The 19,522-nt window shown below is 34.4% G+C and overlaps 4 protein-coding genes across 5 annotated transcripts; 3 read left to right on the top strand and 1 right to left on the bottom strand.

Moving 5' to 3' along the window:
- The first annotated feature begins 630 nt into the window (after positions 1-630).
- Positions 631-2,682, top strand: LOC8287904 (transcription factor bHLH52). 2 transcript variants are annotated; one of them, XM_002533727.3, is made up of 3 exons: positions 631-740; positions 1,073-1,756; positions 1,858-2,682. In XM_002533727.3, the coding sequence occupies exons 2-3, from the start codon at positions 1,085-1,087 to the stop codon at positions 2,050-2,052; spliced, it is 867 nt and encodes a 288-aa protein (XP_002533773.1). In that variant the 5' UTR covers positions 631-740; positions 1,073-1,084; the 3' UTR covers positions 2,053-2,682. The 2 variants fall into 2 exon arrangements, with proteins under 2 accessions (XP_002533773.1, XP_048229225.1); XM_048373268.1 differs by lacking the exon at positions 631-740 and having other exon boundaries at positions 748-1,756.
- Positions 2,683-3,208: 526 nt separating this feature from the next.
- Positions 3,209-5,544, top strand: LOC8287903 (LRR receptor kinase SERK2). Its single transcript, XM_002533726.3, has 2 exons — positions 3,209-4,511; positions 4,595-5,544. The coding sequence occupies exons 1-2, from the start codon at positions 3,272-3,274 to the stop codon at positions 4,951-4,953; spliced, it is 1,599 nt and encodes a 532-aa protein (XP_002533772.1). The 5' UTR covers positions 3,209-3,271; the 3' UTR covers positions 4,954-5,544.
- A 6-nt stretch (positions 5,545-5,550) lies between these two features.
- On the bottom strand, positions 5,551-13,917 carry LOC8287902 (alpha N-terminal protein methyltransferase 1). The gene is made up of 8 exons (XM_002533725.3): positions 13,603-13,917; positions 13,351-13,495; positions 12,270-12,328; positions 11,531-11,650; positions 10,227-10,328; positions 9,815-9,869; positions 7,369-7,466; positions 5,551-6,077 (listed from the first exon to the last, which is right to left on the bottom strand). Exons 1-8 carry the CDS (start codon positions 13,828-13,830, stop codon positions 5,952-5,954), a joined length of 933 nt encoding a protein of 310 aa, XP_002533771.2. The 5' UTR covers positions 13,831-13,917; the 3' UTR covers positions 5,551-5,951.
- Positions 13,918-13,942: 25 nt separating this feature from the next.
- Positions 13,943-17,915, top strand: LOC8287901 (pentatricopeptide repeat-containing protein At4g20770). The gene is made up of 3 exons (XM_048373025.1): positions 13,943-14,096; positions 14,721-17,236; positions 17,329-17,915. The coding sequence occupies exon 2, from the start codon at positions 14,739-14,741 to the stop codon at positions 17,061-17,063; it is 2,325 nt and encodes a 774-aa protein (XP_048228982.1). The 5' UTR covers positions 13,943-14,096; positions 14,721-14,738; the 3' UTR covers positions 17,064-17,236; positions 17,329-17,915.
- Positions 17,916-19,522: the final 1,607 nt, after the last annotated feature.

The following is a 19,522-nucleotide window of genomic DNA, read 5'->3' as shown; positions in this document are numbered from 1 at the left end:
ACTGGCAGCTGTAGCCTTTTTTTAGTCTTGAGACTAAGCTTCAATTAATCTTAAATTTTCTTAATTCATATTTTAATATGTTGTAAGTGCGATCTAAGCTTGAGTAAATATCAACATGCGATATACTATTGAATTTCACAATTAATGAGATAAAACTTTTAAATAGCAACATATTTTTGATAATGTTTATATTTTCGAGAGGAATGAATTAAATTGATGATGATACTTAAAAAATGGAGTAATTACAGAGAGAGCGTTAGAGAGTTGATATAAAATGAGTAATAACTAATTCAACAAAAGGAAAAAAGAAAAGAAGAAGAAAAGAATGGCAGCCGCCATGCAGTAAAGTTATGATCAGCAACCGTTTCTCAGAATAAAAAGGAAACCCTGCAAAAAACAATAAATAATAATAATAATAATAACATATGATATGAGCATTGCATTGATAGATTTTTAAGGAAGTTTTAGTGCTCCAATTTATTAGGAAAGTTTGTTACTTTGCCAACCCATCATTCATCCTATTTTTTCTCCGCAGAAACCCTAACTTCCCCACTTCCTCCACTCTCTCTCTCTCTCTCTCTGTTATATTAGCAGTCTTTCTGTGTTGTTAAGGGTGTGTTAGTTTGTATAGTTTGATAAGGTTGTTTGTTACTGACCTTACAAAGTCTACTTGTATTCAACAAACAAAAGACAGTATCCATTACCAAATATATTATTATCTTCCTTCTCTCTACTACCAGGTATCTCTCTCTCTCTCTCTCTCTTGATTTGATATTGTCTTATTTTTTATTCTCTTACTGTTTTGTGTGTCTTTCCTTCTTACTTCACTTCCTCTTTTATGGGTTCAATTCAAGTTGTTGTCTTTTTGGCCTTATGCCAGCCTTCTCCTAGCTTCCTTCAATGCTTGTAAATTTTCACGTGCTCAAATGGTTTTGAACACTAACTACAATTGCTATACCTCTTCTCCTGAAACAATTTTCTGTTATCATTTTATGTGCTAAATCCAGCTTAATATTTGCAGATTCTAATTGGGTAGTTATTCTTTTTTCTTTTTTTTTTGGTTCCTGTTCAGATTTTTTAAGCCATGGCGTTGAGCTTTTGTCCAAGCTTTGAGTACCAGCAGCAAGGCTACTTACCCTTGTATCCACAAACTGAAACGGATATGGCAGCCGAGCTACTTGGTTGGCATGATGACAACTTCAGTACCTTTTCAGATTGTTTCGTCGACCCTTTATTTGGATTTGATGAAATGTTCTACTCAGATACCTACACTAGTCTTCTTCCATACTTCTCTTCTCCTTCTGACGATTTAATCTCCCTCTCACCTGAAATCTTTCCTCTCCAAGAAGTTGAGTCCTACCAGTACCCAAAACGCGAAAAAATCTATTCTGATGACTGCCAATCAAATTTTGTACCAGCTTTCTCTGATGGATATGTGGCGAGTTCTGTTCCTGTCCCAGATTTCACGCCTGAAATTCCAGCTTCATTACCCAAGTTTGAGACTCCACTATCAAGTTTTAGTGTAGGAAGGAGCGAGAGTAGTTGCGTGAAGAAACCAAATGGAGGAAGCTTGTCTGCGCAGAGCATTGCTGCGCGAGAGAGGAGAAGGAAGATAACTGAGAGGACACAAGAACTTGGAAAGCTGATTCCTGGAGGGAACAAGATGAACACTGCTGAAATGCTTCAATCTGCTTCTAACTATGTCAAGTTCTTGCAGGCTCAAGTTGGGATTCTTGAACTCATGGAATCCACTCAGGTAAATTGACAACACGTTAAATTGCATTTAATGTTTCAGTTTTGGAGAGCAAATTTTGATCAGTCATATAATATTGTTGGTTCTTTATCATGAAAATGCAGGAAAGGAAGGAAGATTTGCATAGAAATGAACTCCAAGTTCTTCTTGTATCTTCAGCAATTCAAGAGAAGTTGTACTCACAGGAGAAGTGCTTAGTTCCAAGGGAGTTTCTTGAAACTATGGCGAATGATCATGAAATTCAATCAACGCCATTTATCATTGATGAGATTGATCGATTGCTGGGAATCAACAGCTAGCTAGCTAGCATGATCATAAGAAAGGGTGCATTTTTGTTCGCACCAATTTGTTTCTATGATTAGGCTTTGTTGTTGTTTTCTTATTCCCTCTAATTACCCATGTATTAGGTGCTAATTATCATTCGTTGTTTTTTTTTTCTCTAATGTTAGATAGGTGCTAATCAATGTTCCTTAGTCATAGGTGCTAATCTAATCAATTTCTTGTAAAATTCTTATATCAAGAAATGGATTTTGCTTCTCTTCTTATGTGAATTATATTATATGATAATATATGTTTTTACATATTAATCAATAATTGCTTAATTTAGTCCAATGAGTTGGTAATATTTTTTCTATGCTTGTATAGAATTGGAAAGTGTAAGATAATGTGCTTTGAGTTTTTTTTTTTGTTTTCTTTTCACTATTGTTACTCAGGTTCTAAAAACAGTCTCACTTTGATAATGTCAAAAATCAAAGAACTATCACAAATCAAGATGTTTTGAATTCATTTTTGGGTCTCACATCCTGCTTATTCAGAAAATGGTAGGGTTAAATTCATTAGGACCCCCCTTCTTTTCTTTTTTTCTCCCTTTAGTTTTGGGTTTTTAGGCTGGATCATTGCATTTGGCTTAATGGTAAAAAAAAAAAAAAATCCAGATCTATGTGCTTTTTTCTGACAATTCTGGATAACTATTTTAATTTTGGTAAAAATGATCGGATTATAATTTTAGTCGATTTTCAATTTTGATCAAAATTTAGTAAGTTTAATAGTAATGTGATTTATTTATATTATACTATTTCATACGGCACGTCAACCAATTTTTACTGAAATTAAATTTGTCAATATTTTTACTTTTTAGTTCAGTTTTGTCAAAATTATAAAAAATTAATTAAAATTACTAAATATCATATAAATTTAAATTTTCTTTAACAATTAGGCCTTACATTTTTCAAATACCTTATGATAATAGAACTGTTTTGTTGTCAAGGTCCCCAAATAACAAAAGTCAAGTCTTGTGAGCATAACATTTGTTCCTTAATATCAAGTAACCGCTAATTAAGACAAATCATAGAACGTGTAAACAAGCACTTATCCCTCTTTCTGCATACACAAACACACATAAACCAAAAACTTAAATATAACTGCCACATATAATTTGCAAAATGCCAACCGCTATGTACCCTGAATTTGAACATCTTCACTCGCAAAAGAAGGAAAGCAATAAGAAACTTAAGTACCATGGCTTCCACTTCTGCAAGTTCTTTACTCCTTTTCATCTTAGTTTCAGTCTTAGTTTCTTCAGCACTTCCTGCAACAGTTGTTGAAGATCTTGCTAACTTGAAACCCCCTCCAGACTTCAACTCCACACTGAAGAAAAACTGCCTCCATAACCCTTCTCATAGATACTGCAACTCCTCCCCTATAGACCTCAATGATATCTTCAAGTCCACCATTGTTGCTTCTCATCTTTGCAATGAATCCAAGAACCCAAATTGTGTTGAATCTTTCCCTAAAATTGACCTAAGAAACCGTCCAAAGATTGTGCCTTTATACCTGTCTTACAACTTCTTTTGGAAATACTGCCCTTTAAGCATCTTATCCATTGACCTGTCTAATAATTCTTTGAAGGGTGGTTTCCCAATGGATGTCTTGCTTTGTACTCAAATTCAGGCTCTTGATTTGAGTGTTAACTCCCTTATTGGTGATGTTCCTGTTGAGAGTTTTGGTCCTCTTGCTAATCTTACATTTCTCAATCTGTCCTATAACTATTTTTCTGAGAGTAGAATGTCAGATTCTCAGTTCTTCAAGCGGTTTAATGCTTCGAGCTTTGTTCATTCCGGTCTCAACCCAAGTCACAAGAACTATAAAATGAAGGCTATATTTCTATTAGTTGGATTTCCAATCTCTGTGATTCTAATGGTAGTTTGTTTTGGATGGCTATGTTTTCTAAGGCCTGATTATTTACCAAAAATACTACAAAGAAAGCATAGATTCACACCAGCAATGATAAGGGCAGCAACCAACCGGTTTTCAAGGAAGAATTTGGTGGTGAAGGGTGAAGGAGTGGAGATGTATAAAGGAAGTCTGAGAGATGGAACTAAGGTCAGGATAGAAATATACCTGGACAACATTTCAAGGGAAGATCGCCGGAAATTCATCGAGGAATGCAAGGTTCTTGTTCAACTTAGCCACAAGAACTTGGTTCAAGTGGTTGGGTGGTGTGGTGACAGAGAACTGAGAGCAATAATTGCAGAATGGACAGAGGGAAATAATGTTGAGATGTGGCTGTCAGGGTCAGCTCCTACATGGAAGCAAAGGTTGAAAATACTGATGGGAGTGGTGGAAGGAATGTGTTATCTTCAAGAACAATGGCCTGACGTGGGGTTTGATCTCAGGACTAGCAGTGTGCTGCTTTCTGAGAATCTTGATCCACTCATTTCAAGGTTTAAGGTTGGAGCAAAGAATAGTAACACTAAAAGTATGTCTAATTCTTTCTGTAGTTTTCTATGTTCTCTGTAGGGGTTTCATTATTGATGTGCTCAATTTGCTTGTATTTTTCAGATATTTACAAGTACGGAATATTTTTACTGGAGATGATAACAAACAAGAGGCCGCAGGAGGATTTTGAGACGGGGGAAGCAGGCTTTATAGGGTATATCAGAATGAGTTATCCTGAAAATTTGCGTAAGGTGATAGATGCGAGAATGAAACTATCAGAAAATATGATTGATCAGGCAAAACATGGAATAGGCTTGGGGTTGATGTGCACGGATCAATCAACTAGTAAATACCCCAGCTTGAATCAGATATTCAGTATGCTAGCTAGAGTATACCAGTCTTGCCTGGTTTTGGCATCACAGGGTCATGGAACAGCTCATGGAGATGGAGCCAAAGGGCACAGCCGAGCTCCGCCCAAATGAATATCTGACAATTTATATGCAGTTGTGACATTGGATCTGCTGCAGAACTCCATTGATGAATATCTATTCCAACTAAAAAGGAACATGTTACTCTCTCAAACCATATCTGCCCATATAATGATGCTTGTTTTCTTATAAATTAGCAATTATAAGAATTACAACGTATCTTCTCAGAATCATCATTTTACTTTCTTCTGTTCCGAAATGAAACTTTCAGCACAAGAGGGGAAAACATTATGTTAGAAGCTCTTAGAAACATATGTCAGGACTAGCGGTCTGCTTCTATCAGACAATGTAGAGCTTTAAGGTCGGAGTTCAAAACAGTAAAACCAACAGTACTCTATCCTATTCCTATTGTATTTTATTATGTGCTTTTATTTCCTTGTACTTCCAGGCATTTACAAATTTAAATTATCAGAAAAGCCTGTTTGATCAGGCAAGACAGGGGTAGGCTTGGGGTTGATGTGCAGTAAACGCTCCACCTTGATTCAAAAATTCAAGTCTTTAATTAGAGTTTACCTGTCTTGCCTGGTTTTGGAATTGCATATTCACAGAATACCTCAAGGAGATGGAGACAGAGGGCATAACTGTGCTCCGTCCAAATAAACTAACGATTTATATGCACATGCTGCAAGAATCTTTGATGAATATTCATTTTCACAAGAAGAAACATGCTATTTTCTCAATGCTCACTCTTCCCGTCTGTAGATACATGTTTTCTTATAAGTTAGTGATTAGAAGAAATACAATGTATCTTTTGAGGATAAGAGTAGGCAGTTCATTTTGCTTTCTTCTGTTCTCCGTTGAAACTTTTGGGATGAGAGATAGAGAAAAACAAGGTCATTAAGAATGAAGTGAACTACACAAGATCATTAAGAATGAAGTGAACTACACGTTCCATCTATACTAGCATGGCTGCATTGTGATGTACATCTTCTTTTCAATCGGGAAAAGCAAAGCATTTAATCATAGAAGATTGAGAGATCAGAGACAGTTCTTCATATGATTATGCCAGGCCTATTGACTTGTGTTTTGGATCTTGTCTTACTGATATTTCTTGGCATATCAGTCAGTAGAGCATACATCTTTACAGCAAAGAGTTCCTTGGGCATTCCTCTCTGTTCCTGTTCATGAAAGCTAATATGAGAAATAAGCAGAAATGATAATTCAGAAATGTAATTTCAGTGCAAACCCTGCAGTGCAACCACTATTACTTGAAAAGATTCAGAGAGAAACGTTAGTTGTCATTTATTTATGACATAGCAATGAATTTGTCTCTCTAAAAGAATTTTAATAGTTTCCAGAATGACAGCAATAAAATACATAATGCGGATGAGGATGGTAAGAAAGAAAAAGATAATATTAGGTGACACAGATATGCGCATATTTTGTCATTGCCTTGAGCTGCTTCTGTAGCCTATGTGAAAACCTGACAAAAATAATCATTTTTGCAGAGGATATTGCTTAATGATAGTATATTGGTGCCTTTTCTGGGGCAAATGTGTTTGCTGTGAGTGTGCTTTCACCAAATCGAATTCCAACTATAAATTCAAGGAGTTTTCTGAAAGTAGCTAAATTCAAACTATCACAATGATGCACCGGTTATTAATATACCTTCCCCATAATTGTCTTAACTATCATCTTTTTTAAGGGGGAAAAACACTGGTAGGAAGGAATAAACACGCATACATGCACATACATATATATTCAGGCAACAAGCTAATCTAATAGTTGCTACAGTTCAAATCAGGCCCTAAATGATGCAAAGTGTAAAAGAAATTTGCACAGGCTTCCCATTAATTTTCTTCAATAATCGAATGTCCATAAAAATTAAAATTAAAATTAAAAAGAAAAGTGGGGCGTAATGTATAATCCACTTTGCAAGATAATATATATCCTGAAGCTTACATTTCCAAGTGCCATATTAGCAGCACACTCATCAAACTGTTCTGCTTCCATAGAATCCATTGACAATATACCATAGAGATTTTGTTCAACCATGTCAGACTACTTCTTCCTTTGTTTTTTCTTCTTAAGTTAAACATTCTAGAAACAAGGATTAGAAGACTACTTTACCAAACAGCATTGCATCTGTTTATTTCAGAGGACATTAGATATATGTATTGTCGATTTGACCATTAAAAGATTCAGAATTTCATATAGATCAAACCATAAAATTTCAAAGTAAACCTTAGTTCATTAACAATTACAGAGAGCATTTGCTAATCTCTCTCTCTCTCTCTCTACCTATTTATCTATCTGTCTATCTGTATATCTGTCTGTCTATCTGTCTATCTGTCTGTCTATCTATCTATCTGTCCATCTATCTATCCATCTATCTATTTACAAACACACACATCATTTATGAGCAAAAGCACTTTGTCATATTTTTGAGGAAAGAGTGCAAGGAACTACCTTTGATTTATAGAGATGCAATCCACACCGGCTAAATAGCTCCTTGAAATACAAATCGGACCTGGTAATGCTTCGATCTTCATTGTCCAACACAAATCCTGCAAACATGCAGTTTTAATCTTTTAGTTCAGGATTAATTGTTTCACCCTGCAACAATCACATGTGCATTTGTTCAGCCAACATCAAGTTCCTACATGGCAGATTGCAGACCGATCTCAGTGAATGACAAAAGTACCAACGAATCACTTGTTTCCCACACTTGGGAAGTGTTAGAATTAACTATAGGACATATAGCTGTAGCCCAAAGTTGGCCCATCTCAAAGGAAAAGTTTTTCAATATTCAATCATCTTCCAAAGCAATGAAAACCATGGTCAATTTCTCATGCGGACCCTAAGCAATATGAACCATGTCATGACAAGTCCTTTTTCTTATAGACTAATTACTAATTCATTTTCTTGTCCTAAAAATATATGTGAACAGAAGTTGCTGGTAGTTATTATCTACAATTGAAACCACCTAGTACATTATGTGCATAGTAATTACATATTGATGGGAACTACTCATGTAGTGTTGCATTGCAAGTGACCTAGCTTATTACTTTACGACTAACAAAGATTTCATTCAAGTTGCCTATTCAAGAATCTGGATGGTTTGAGGACTCCAATCCATTTAAACTAAAATAGACCCAATATAAATTCTAGTTTAAGTAACTGAAATGCTAAATTTTGAGTCTTATCTGATAATGATGGCAAAAGTTCTGTGTTTTAATTAACTAGGCTCAATATGAATGATTCAGAAATTTCCCACATTATCAAGGATACTGAGAACAACATATGACTTTTCAGTTATTGATCTATTTAATGCTTAAGAAAAAATAAAAGCCTTAAATTCCAGGTTGAATCTATCTGGACTTTGGCCAATTAAAAAAGCCAGGGCAAGTGAAGTTCAACAACTTTGTTACTGATTAAGCTTAGAAGGCTGTTTCTTGAGTAATTTTGAATTCCTTGCCTAAATTGGCAAATAATACTAGTTTTTACTAGTCTGAGGTATGACAGACTTAAAATTAGTTTGATTCGGTTTCTTTCCATTCCTGGTCATTTGCTATTGTCCACTATATAAATTGTGCTTACTTCTTCGCTACGAGGCATAGCATGAGTGAACTAAACTTTATATTCTTATTTGTCCTGTGGCTTGAATATAGATTTCTTCAATAATCCCAGGTTCATCATTTTCACACTGCATCTGGGAGGAGTTAAGGTAAGGTAAGCTAGGTTTGTCTGAAGAATGGGAAGGAAATGGAAAAGGAAGGTAAAATAAAGTACGTAGCCTTCTCTTTTCCAGAAGAGAGGTATAGTAAATTATAGGCTACTATTCCAAGAAATTGGCGTGGGGTGATGGAGCACTGGAGCTTCTGAAGGAATTTATAAGATTACGACAAAGCCTCTAATTCCATAACCACTAATTATCATGCTTCTTCAAATAATTCGGGGAAGGAAAGAAGGATGCCAGACCTTAAAAAATCTCTGTTGGCTTCCATAACCCCTTTCCCAGGAATAATGTAAAATAATTCCGAAAGAAGACCAGACAAATTTCTAGTTAGATTTTTTCCCTCAGTTTCTATATGTTTGTAATCTCTCTCTACAATTTTTCTAATCTCTCTTACCAAGTATTACGTGTTATTCTAGATTTTCTTGCCAACCCTACATTTACCTATGGTAAACCTTAAACAATCTACTTCCCTTTTCTTCCTATACCTTAATCAACTCATAATCATTGGACTATTGATTTAGCATGGGAATAAATTTAAAATGTAAACCAATATCAATTAAAATCACTCAGCTTTAATTTTGTTTCAATAAGCGCACGATTACTAGATTTTGATAGAATTTTAAATGGATCTCTAAATGTTGACAAAGTAAATTTCTCTAATATAGTTTAACTGAACTAAGCTGTAAAACTTCTTACTTAGTGGACAACCATAAGTTTGACTAAAATCTAGACAAAATTTTAGCAGTAGTCCTGTATTGTGACACACTCAAAATTAAATGCTTATGTTGATACACATTTAAATTTATTAGCCATGCTGCGATTAAATGATAAGTATTTGTGATGAAATTAAATTTTTCTTGCCTTGCCATGTCCTACATAAGCAAATTCTCATTCTATTATTTCTTTTCCCTATTAACCATCTATTAACAATTATGAGAAAACAAAACATCATCACCATTTGAAATATATGAATACTATCTTGTCAACCAATATGCTTGATGGTCTTCATATGGATAGTTTTTTCTATTTGTTTGCCTCACAGAGAGATTTACTTTGAGTTTGGCAGGCAAAAGTTTCTATACTGAGAAAGATTCAGGCTTGACATAAAAATAGCAAATTATACAGTTCATGAATAAAAACTTAAGCAAACATATGGTTGTGAGAAAAGCATAGTACCATTACGTGCAACATTCTCCTTCAGGACAAAAAATCCACCAGGTTTGAGGCCAATCTGCAATTGTCATTGAAAACATGTTATGGAAACAACTAGGAGGAACTTTATAGAATCTAAGAATGCAAGAACAACGAGCACATTCACCTATTTTCTTTTTTCCTCTCAATGTAAACCGGTAAGCATGAACGTTTAAAAGTTTTTGGGAATTTTCAGGAAACAACCAGGAGGAACTTTCTAGAATCTAAGAATGCAAGAATAACAAGCAGATTCACCTATTTTCTTTTTTTCTCTCAATGCAAACCGGTAAGCATGAACATTTAAAAGTTTTTGGAAGTTTTAGGAACCGATTCACATAGAATACCTTCTACTACCAAAATATATTTATGTTTAACCTACAGGGGAACGTTGATCTACCTTTGCTCTCATAAAAAACGACACGAAATCATCATCAGTGAGATGCCCAATACACCACTGAACCCAGATAACATCATAATGTCCTGCATCTGGCGTGAATTCCTGAAGGAAAAGGCAAGGAAACTTCATTTTATGGCCAAACACGCCTAAAGAATAGCAACATGAATACAAAATGAAGAAATCTGAGCCACATAATCTCTTTAGTTGGCCAAAAAAGCCAAATTTAACAGGCAGAAGCCCTAGAGCTAAGATCAGATATTAGAGTTTAAACAATTGGGTCAATGCCCCCAAAACTCGATCAAATTGATTCCACTTGCATTCAAAAGCTAACAATATGCAAAAAAAGAAAAAAAGAAACATGGGCGCACACAAGCACAGGCACAAATACGAACACACACATAAAGAAATGATCACGCATGAAGGTCATTCCTTACCACAAGTGCGTTTACAAAATTAGAGTCCAAGTTGGTCGATGAAACTGGAATTTAGACCCTCATTTCTAATTCTACTCTCTCTCTCACACAAAAAGTATAGTAGTAGAGCTAGAAGTGCACTATTTTGGTAAACAATAATTTGTTGTATTTCAATCACCTTAAAAAATTAAACACAAAAGAATGCTCTCTCAAAGTCAAAAAAGTAGACCACTTGTGCACGAATTTAATAAATAGATTAAAACAAACAAAATCTGTGCAAGATTTACCAAAAAATAATTACAAAAATCAGGGTTTTGCTCTATTTCAGTTACTACTTGATCACGTTATTACTTTAAAACAAGGACAAACTCTTAGCACAAAGCAGCTGATTGAACTTGCAATCATGGACTCTATTCTTAGTCTCCTCTTTCCCCTTTTCTGGTTTCATGCTTGTTCTATTTTTGCTTCCGATAATCAAGCCGTTTACTTCTGATGGGTGATTTCACATATGAAACAAGAAGATATAGAACTCTAAATCACCAAAATATAGATTTTTGACTTTATTTCGATTCCAGTTATCCTCAATGTTCTCTAGAAACCTATTGTCCTAATATCCCAAAGGATGACGGATAAATGGGCTTAGCCAGAACTCATTCCCAAAAGCTAGTTCAAAGGAAGAGGGTGTTCAATCCACATATATACACCTAACAACTCGGTAACTTAGCTATGTGGGACAAATACATTATCTAACAATGACAAAAAATTTGCATTATTAAGATGAACTGTATTTTGCCAAATTAATGATTGAGTTAATAACTATAGATTCTCAAATTCATAAATGCATTGCAGAAGTTTGTTTTATACATATACATGACTGTCAAAGTACATTACCTGAAGTGGGGTGCAAAAGAAATTAGTGGCCTTGTGTGTATCTGAAGCCATATGATTTTCATTAATCAGACTATCACGGGCAGCATCTAGGAAATGTGACACTGGCTCAAGAAGATCAACCTGGAAAAGAGTGAGAAAGAGGAAAAGAAAAGAAGATAAATGAACTAAAGCACACAATTGCAACATGACTAATTGCAACATTACTAAAAATATAATGGAACAATTAATCTCTTTAAGAGTTTATGTTCAACTAAGCACCTGAAATTTTCAATTAGGCTATCAATATCACCTATACTAAATTGATGACAAATTAACAACAAATGTAATATCACATATGTTTCGGCAAGAAGCAAACCACAATAATAGAGCTCATTCTTTGTAGGATTAGTATCTGATCTCAGGACATAAGATTTGTAAATTTAAGTCATTAACATAAGATATTCACATACTGTCTGATAATAAAATCTGTTTATTTATGCAGGCATCATGATTTTGGTAATAAAGGATTTAAAAGCAAAAAAGATATGGAATATTTGCTACAACTAAGTTACAACTTAATAGCATCAAATTCAATTATTGAGGGGTCAACTGAAGCACACAGGAGGGCTCAAAAGCAGATAGTCAAAAGTTTAGAGTCTCTCTAATGGAACTTATAGATCACTGAAATCTGTAGTGCGTAAAGACGAAATTACTTTTCTTTAGCATTATCCAAGAATATATTACGGACTCATGGCATTACCTCATTGAAATATCGTATGAGAAGATTCTTGGTGACTCTCCCAATGCCAGAACCACAATCTGCATCAGTTTTGACTTTAAGTTAGTAACAAGAAATGCAAACATCAATACATGGGGCAGCAAATTGGTTGAGCTGAGCCAAAGTTTAGCATGTCAAGCTTTGCTCATGTATTAAACATATCCAAAAACTAGGCTCCATCTCAGTTCATTTAACTAACACAGAAAATGGCTGAACTATGGCTACCTCATGTTTGGCTTAATTACAAATTAGGCCTCAGTAAACGAACTTTTATTGAGCTGATCATCAGATATACAACACAAAAGATGATATTATAGTATCCGATAATTACAATCAAAATTTTAAGAATGGAAAGATCTGGGCCACATTAGCACTCTTAAGGGTCAGATGTAGCTTTCAAGTTTTTTTCTTTTTGAGGCAACAACTATTATACAGATTAAGTTGATTCACCTAGATAATTGGAACAAAGGATAGAGCAACTGTTCAATCTGTAATCCGTTCAAGCTCCATATTTGCAGTTCTAGTCTTCAAGGCAGTGAAATGTTTATCTTAGTAAGTAGATAAACAAATCAGAATAGAATTAAGGCTTTCCTAATCTAAAGGTTTTTGCGCACATGGGTTGTCAGTACTCCAAAATTTATAAAACACATCTCAGCCTCGATCTCGCATGCCAAAAGAATCGACTCCAGTAAACTAAACCAAGTCTGGCTTTGTCACATCATGGTTTATAAAACACATATCCAGCAATACTAATTATACTAGCAAACACATCAAAGTGATGCAGTTATTTATTAGCATGTAGAAATGGTAGTTGATGTAAAGGGCAACAAGTTCTAAATAGAATATATTCTAGAGAAAAATCCAACTTTCACAGTTTTTCAACATAATAACTTGTTCTAGTTTTCAACGAGCAAAGCAAACCCCATGTAATGTTCAAGCAAAAAAAAAAAAAGAAACTTTTAGTTTCCAGTATTACAGTTAAAAATGAACTGCTTGCACCAAAAAATATAAACTTCACATGTTTGGGTTGTGTTAGAAATAATGTGCATAGAAAGAGAGATACCAAGAGCAACAAGATGACGGCCAAGTCCACCATCAACAAAGAGTTCAGAGAAAAGGGTTTGAAGAAAAGCTTCACTGCCTTTAATATCAGCATCATTCACTTGTCCATAGCCACCTAACACTCCATCCACCGATGCCTCCACACCCTTCTCTCCCCAAAACAACAAATAAACGAATTAAAAAGTGTTAAATTTGGCCAAATAAAATAAATGAATAAGTAAAAATTGTGAGGAAGTTGGTAACTTTTACTTACTTGCCAGTAAGAAACACCATCCCGGTACCATTGGGTTTTCTTGGTGCCATCGCCAGTTTGTTCTCTCCACATCTCCTCTGCGTTCTTGAATTCACGCCCATCGGAATCAGTGCCGGTTACTTCCATTTGGGACCCCTTTACTTTATGTTGTTTGCTGTTGAAACTGAGTCCGACTTTGGAGGGAAACAATGGCCGTACGATGTGAGCAGCTGCAGGACTTGGATACATATTCTTCTATCGAGGGTCCAATAGAAAAAAAGAAAAAAGGAAAGCTTGTCCAGTTCCTCTGGTAGCTCATTGAAACGACACCGTCTCCAGCCCACCTATATAAGGTCATAAATGCAGCGAAAACCGCTCTTAACACACACCTCCATTAACAATCCATCAGAAACCTAGACTCTAAAAAATGCAGCCAAAGATTTAATCCACTGGTGGCTTCACTGAAGGCACCTCTGATTCTCGTACTGGAAGCTGACACCTAAAGCACTTTTCAGGTTTTGTTTAAGCATTGCCTTAATAGTTTCTTCTTTGCTAATCAGATATTATATTCATTAACATGCAAATTTAAAAAAAGGAAATGAACACTTTTTCAAAAGAATGCAGAACTAGAATTTAATAATCTCAAAGAATGATAATTTTAAGATATCATTGAAGAGGTATGGAATTTTTTAGAAGTAAACTTAACTTGTTCATATATTTAAAGTTAATGGGAGATAAGAAAATTTCTACACTACATGTTCATGAGCCTTGAGAATCAATAGTTTCCATGTTTTATCTTTCAAGATTATTCAATTCTCTGTTTTTTCTGTTCGAGAACAAGAACTTGCATGATTGAAGCAGTTGCAGCAATTGATCAGTTTCTCTTTCTTAGAATATTTTACCGCTTTCTCTTTTGTGGACGTGGAAAACAAAATGATATAGCAACATCAAGTTTGGAGATTCTAAGTTTGATTCAATTATCAAAATCATGACTACTGTTTATAAAGTTTAGAAAATGTTGCTACTGTTAAAATAAGCCTTACTTATATATTTATTTATAATAATGAGGGATTACTTCCATCATCATTATATTTTGTTGGAACTTTAACCATTATGCTGCCCTCTCCTACTTTTTGCAGGTACTGCTGCCAAAGAAAATGGAAAGAAAAGCAACTCATTACTTAGCAAATTTATTGCAATCTTGCATAGATAAGAAGGCTCATCTATCTGGGAAGCTCCTCCATGCCCGTATTTTCCGCATTGGCCTTTCTACAGATACCTTTCTCTTGAACCGCCTCATTGAGTTTTACTTCAAGTGCAAGAACATGGGTTATGCTCACAACTTGTTCCATCAAATGCCCCATAAGAATATTTATTCTTGGAATGCAATCTTAACTGAGTATTGCAAAGCAGGAAATCTACAAAATGCACACAGATTGTTTTCTGAGATGCCGGAGAGGAATATTGTGTCATGGAATAATTTGATTAGTGCATTAGTGCGTGGTAGGTTAGAGCAACAGGCATTGGATGTTTATAATGAAATGATTTGGGAAGGTTTAATGCCTACCCATTTCACATTGGCTAGTATTTTGAGCGCATGTGGCACATTATTAAATATGGAGTCTGGAAGGAAATGCCATACTCTTATTGTTAAAATTGGACTTGACAATAATGTGTATGTGAGTAATGCTTTGTTGAGCGTATATAGTAAGTGTGGCCTTGTTAGAGATGCAGTTCGGCTTTTTGAAGAAACGCAGGAGCCTAATGAAGTCACCTATACAGCAATGATGAGCGGGTTTACCCAGACAGATAGAGTTGTTGAGGCATTAGAAATGTTTAGGTTGATGTGCCGGCAAGGGATCTGTATTGATAGTGTTTCATTGTCCAGTGTTTTGGGAGTTTGCACCAAGGGAGGATGTGGAGAATCTGATCAGAGTGATGGTTCTTTGCGTAATGCACTTGGGAAACTAGCACATGGACTTGCAATTAAACTTGGTTTTGAAAGTGATCTTCATCTTTGTAATTCACTACTCGATATGTATGCCAAAGATGGTGACATGGATAGTGCTGAGGAGGTTTTTGCGAATTTGCCTGAAATGAGTGTCGTGTCTTGGAATGTAATGATAGCTGGTTATGGTCAGAAATGCAAAAGTGGGAAAGCTATAGAGTATCTACAAAGAATGCAGTCTTGTGGATTTGAACCAGATGAGGTGACTTATATTAATATGCTTACAGCATGTGTCAGGTCTGGTGATATTGAGATTGGGCGTCAAATATTTGATTGCATGGCATGTCCAGGTGTGAGTTCTTGGAATGGCATGCTATCTGGCTATTTTCAGATTGAAAATCACAATGAAGCAATTAAATTGTTCAGAGAAATGCAGTTCCAGAATGTCAAGCCAGACCGTACTACTCTAGCTATTATACTTAGTTCATGTGCAGGGATGGAGCTTTTGGAGGCTGGAAAACAGGTCCATGCCATTTCACAAAAAGCTGCCTTTCATGAAGACATATATGTTGCTAGTGGACTTATTGGTATGTATTCGAAGTGTGGGAAGATGGACATAGCAGACTGTATATTTAAGAAAATCTCCAAACAGGATACTGTCTGTTGGAATTCTATGATTGCAGGTCTCTCCCTTAATTCTCTAGACAATGAAGCTTTGGCATTCTTTCAGCAGATGCGGCAAAGTGGCATGTCTCCCACCCAATTCTCTTATGCTACTATTTTGAGCTGTTGTGCAAAATTATCTTCATTGATTCATGGGAAGCAGATTCATGCTCAAATAGCAAAAGAAGGATTTGTAAATGATGTCTATGTCGGTAGTGCTCTTGTTGACATGTATTGTAAATGTGGTGAGGTGGGTGAGGCCAGGCAATTTTTTGATATAATGTCTAGTAAAAATACTGTTACATGGAATGAGATGATCCATGGGTATGCTCAAAATGGCCATGGACATGAAGCTGTTTGTCTATATAGAGACATGATTGAATCAGGTGAAAAACCTGACAAGATAACATTTGTTGCTGTTTTGACTGCTTGTAGCCATTCAGGATTAGTTGATACAGGGGTTGAAATATTCGAGTCAATGCAACAAGACCATGGAGTGGAACCTGTTTTGGATCATTATACTAGTATAATTGATGCTTTGGGCCGAGCAGGCCGATTTCATGAAGCAGAGCTGCTGGTAGATAAGATGCCATATAAAGATGATCCAATTGTGTGGGAGGTTTTGCTTAGTTCTTGTAGACTCCATGCTAATGTGAGGTTAGCAAAAAAGGCAGCAGACGAACTCATCCGCATAGATCCTTTAAACTCTTCCCCATATGTGCTTTTAGCAAATATCTACACTTCCTTAGGAAGATGGGACGATGTAAGAACCATTAGAGAGGAGATGAGGGATAAACAAGTTGCTAAAGATCCAGGTTATAGCTGGATTGAATATAAGAGAGGGGTGGAATCATTTTGTGGTGGAGGATAACATGAAAAACACTAATGATTCTTTTGATTAGAAATTCAATGAATACATGAGCTTTGCTGGCTCCTTCCACCACCAAGTACAAAGCATTAACAGAGACTAATTGCAATTTTCATCATGGACAACAGAACCCTGGAATGAGACTTCTTTCTGTATCCGTATACCTGCCATAGCAGGTGCATATCTCTCCCTGCTATTATATGTCATTGAGCATTGTGAATCTGCTTATAAGTTCGATGATATGCTGATGTATTAATTTGCATGGCAGACTAGTATGCTCAAGCATGGTGATTATTGAGACTACATGGTGAAACTGTAATTATAAAGGATAAAAACAAGACAGTTACTGGAGAAATATCTGCTGCTTTCGAACGGTTGCTGCCTCCTTTTCCACTGCAAGATAAGCAAGCTACACAGGTAGCTTTTACCCCTCAAAAGTGTTCTTTATACAACCATTTAACTAAAGGCTTAAAATATTATTTTATATTTCTTACTCCTGCGAAATGGCTGAGAGTTTGAGGTACAGCTGCAAGTATTGTAGAGAGAACTTGCAGACTTTATTGTAGTTTGACAAATCACCTTCATAGGAATCTGCTTCAAAAATCTTCCAGTGTCTTTGATGTCAAGTGCCACAAGAAAAATCCATCATTAGAACATTTATTACATGTACTGTTATTTTAACGAGGGCCTTAGAATGTAATTAGATGTCAATTTTTATCATGCTACGAGTTGTCAGGAAAATATTAGACTATATGTTCTCTTGCCAGTGTAAATCCTGAAAGCTGGCTTCATTTACAATATACAAATGCTTTTGTATGGTCAAAACCAATTTGAGAAATTTTGTGCTTTCTTGTCTTTTGCTTTTCTCTTCCTTGTTTGTTTTAAATGTTATGATAACCTAAACAGCTTTCCTTGCATATATATATATATGGCTTAGAAGGATTCTAAGAGTGCTCAACCTTCTATTCTGTTTGTATGGATGAAGGATATAAACAGCCTCTTGAGATATGGTATATATCAGGAGCTAATCAGTTTTCTTAATAGAAATAAGTTTTAGCTAACAGATTCTCAGCCTTCTGCAGTTTGTGGTGGTGGTGAGAAAACAAAAAAAAAAACGAGCAAACCGAACCAACCAGAAAACAAATCAAAACAAAACCAGAAAAATCAGTTAATCGCACCGGTTGGTTCAGTTTTAGGTTTCTTTTTCAAAATATTTAGTTATTTTTGGTTTTTAGTTTAAAGACCAATGGTTATCTTAACCGACCGGTTATATTCTTACTATTAAATTTTTTTAATTATATATATATATAATTTATATAGTTTTTATAACCTTTCCAAAAAAATTTAAAAATATTTTATTTTTTTACATATATTTTTTAAAAAGGCCCGATTATTAAATTTCTAAACTTTGCAACATTAGATTTAGGGTAAACTTCAAAATACAATTATCTTGTTTGGTGTTTTGGTGTTTTTACATTTAAGGAACAAAATGTATTTTTCGTATCAAATGAGTAACACGTGTTTTATTTTTTTATATTCTTTTATGTAAATTCAATGTTTTTCTCATTTTTTAGATTGTAAATATTAATAGAAATATAAATATCTAATAAAACAAGTATTTTTAATTAATTTAGCATCCAATTAGATATTTTGTAATCATAAAAAATTATTAAAACATATTTTCTATTTTAATCAAATTTAAGAAATAATTTTTTTAAATAAAATTTTAATATATTTATAAATTCTTTAATGCATTTTAAAATGTCATATTGCTTATATAATTACAATTTAATAATAGTTCATATTAAATACATGTAAAATTATATAAAAAAAATAGAAACATAATTGTGTATCTAAAAATATTAAAAAAATAAAACACGTAGTACTATTTTCATACAAAAAATATGTCCCTCAAGTGAAAAAACATTAAGCCATATAATAGTTTTTTGAACTTTATCTTTAGATTATTATTATTTTTTTGTGTGTCCCCAGAAATTAAATAATTTTAACCAATTAATTTAATATTTAAAAAAAATAATACATATTTTTTCAATTATTTTCAAAATATACTTTTTAATAAGTTTTTTGAATTTTTTCAGTGAACCTGACCTGATTGACGTGTTACATCTATTAAGACCGATAAAAGAAAAAAAGAAGAGAGTCAGGAAAGAGTAAAAATAAAGGATTCTTTACAAAAATACTTTTTTTCTTTTACAGCACTCATAACATTTTTATCTCAAGAAAAACAATCTTACAAAAATCTCTTTTTTGGCTAAAAATATTTACAATAATACGTTTTTTCTTCTTTTTAAATATCAAGACAGTGTCTTTGTGATGGTTCTTTACATATAATAGCAATATAATCATAGAAATTAGACATGATTAGTGGATATTTATATTTGAATTTTATAAATAATTACTTTGTTTTTAGTTTAGGATCTATGTTATTATGTAAATTTTTT

This window comes from Ricinus communis, chromosome 4 (genome assembly GCF_019578655.1).
Source record: "Ricinus communis isolate WT05 ecotype wild-type chromosome 4, ASM1957865v1, whole genome shotgun sequence".
Classification (NCBI taxonomy): Eukaryota; Viridiplantae; Streptophyta; class Magnoliopsida; order Malpighiales; family Euphorbiaceae; genus Ricinus; species Ricinus communis.
Note: the sequence above shows the minus strand (reverse complement) of the source record. Positions and strands in the feature narration are given on the sequence as shown.

Coding starts and splice junctions, on each gene's coding strand:
- LOC8287901 (XM_048373025.1), top strand. CDS start 14,739: ATGGAAAGAAAAGCAACTCATTACTTAGCAAATTTATTGCAATCTTGC.
- LOC8287902 (XM_002533725.3), bottom strand. CDS start 13,830: ATGTATCCAAGTCCTGCAGCTGCTCACATCGTACGGCCATTGTTTCCC. Junction 10,329..11,530: donor TCTTTTGCACCCCACTTCAG/GTAATGTACTTT, acceptor CTTTTCCTTCAG/GAATTCACGCCAGATGCAGG. Junction 7,467..9,814: donor GGAGAATGTTGCACGTAATG/GTACTATGCTTT, acceptor GCATGTTTGCAG/GATTTGTGTTGGACAATGAA.
- LOC8287904 (XM_002533727.3), top strand. CDS start 1,085: ATGGCGTTGAGCTTTTGTCCAAGCTTTGAGTACCAGCAGCAAGGCTAC. Junction 1,757..1,857: donor AACTCATGGAATCCACTCAG/GTAAATTGACAA, acceptor ATGAAAATGCAG/GAAAGGAAGGAAGATTTGCA.
- LOC8287903 (XM_002533726.3), top strand. CDS start 3,272: ATGGCTTCCACTTCTGCAAGTTCTTTACTCCTTTTCATCTTAGTTTCA. Junction 4,512..4,594: donor AAAGAATAGTAACACTAAAA/GTATGTCTAATT, acceptor TGTATTTTTCAG/ATATTTACAAGTACGGAATA.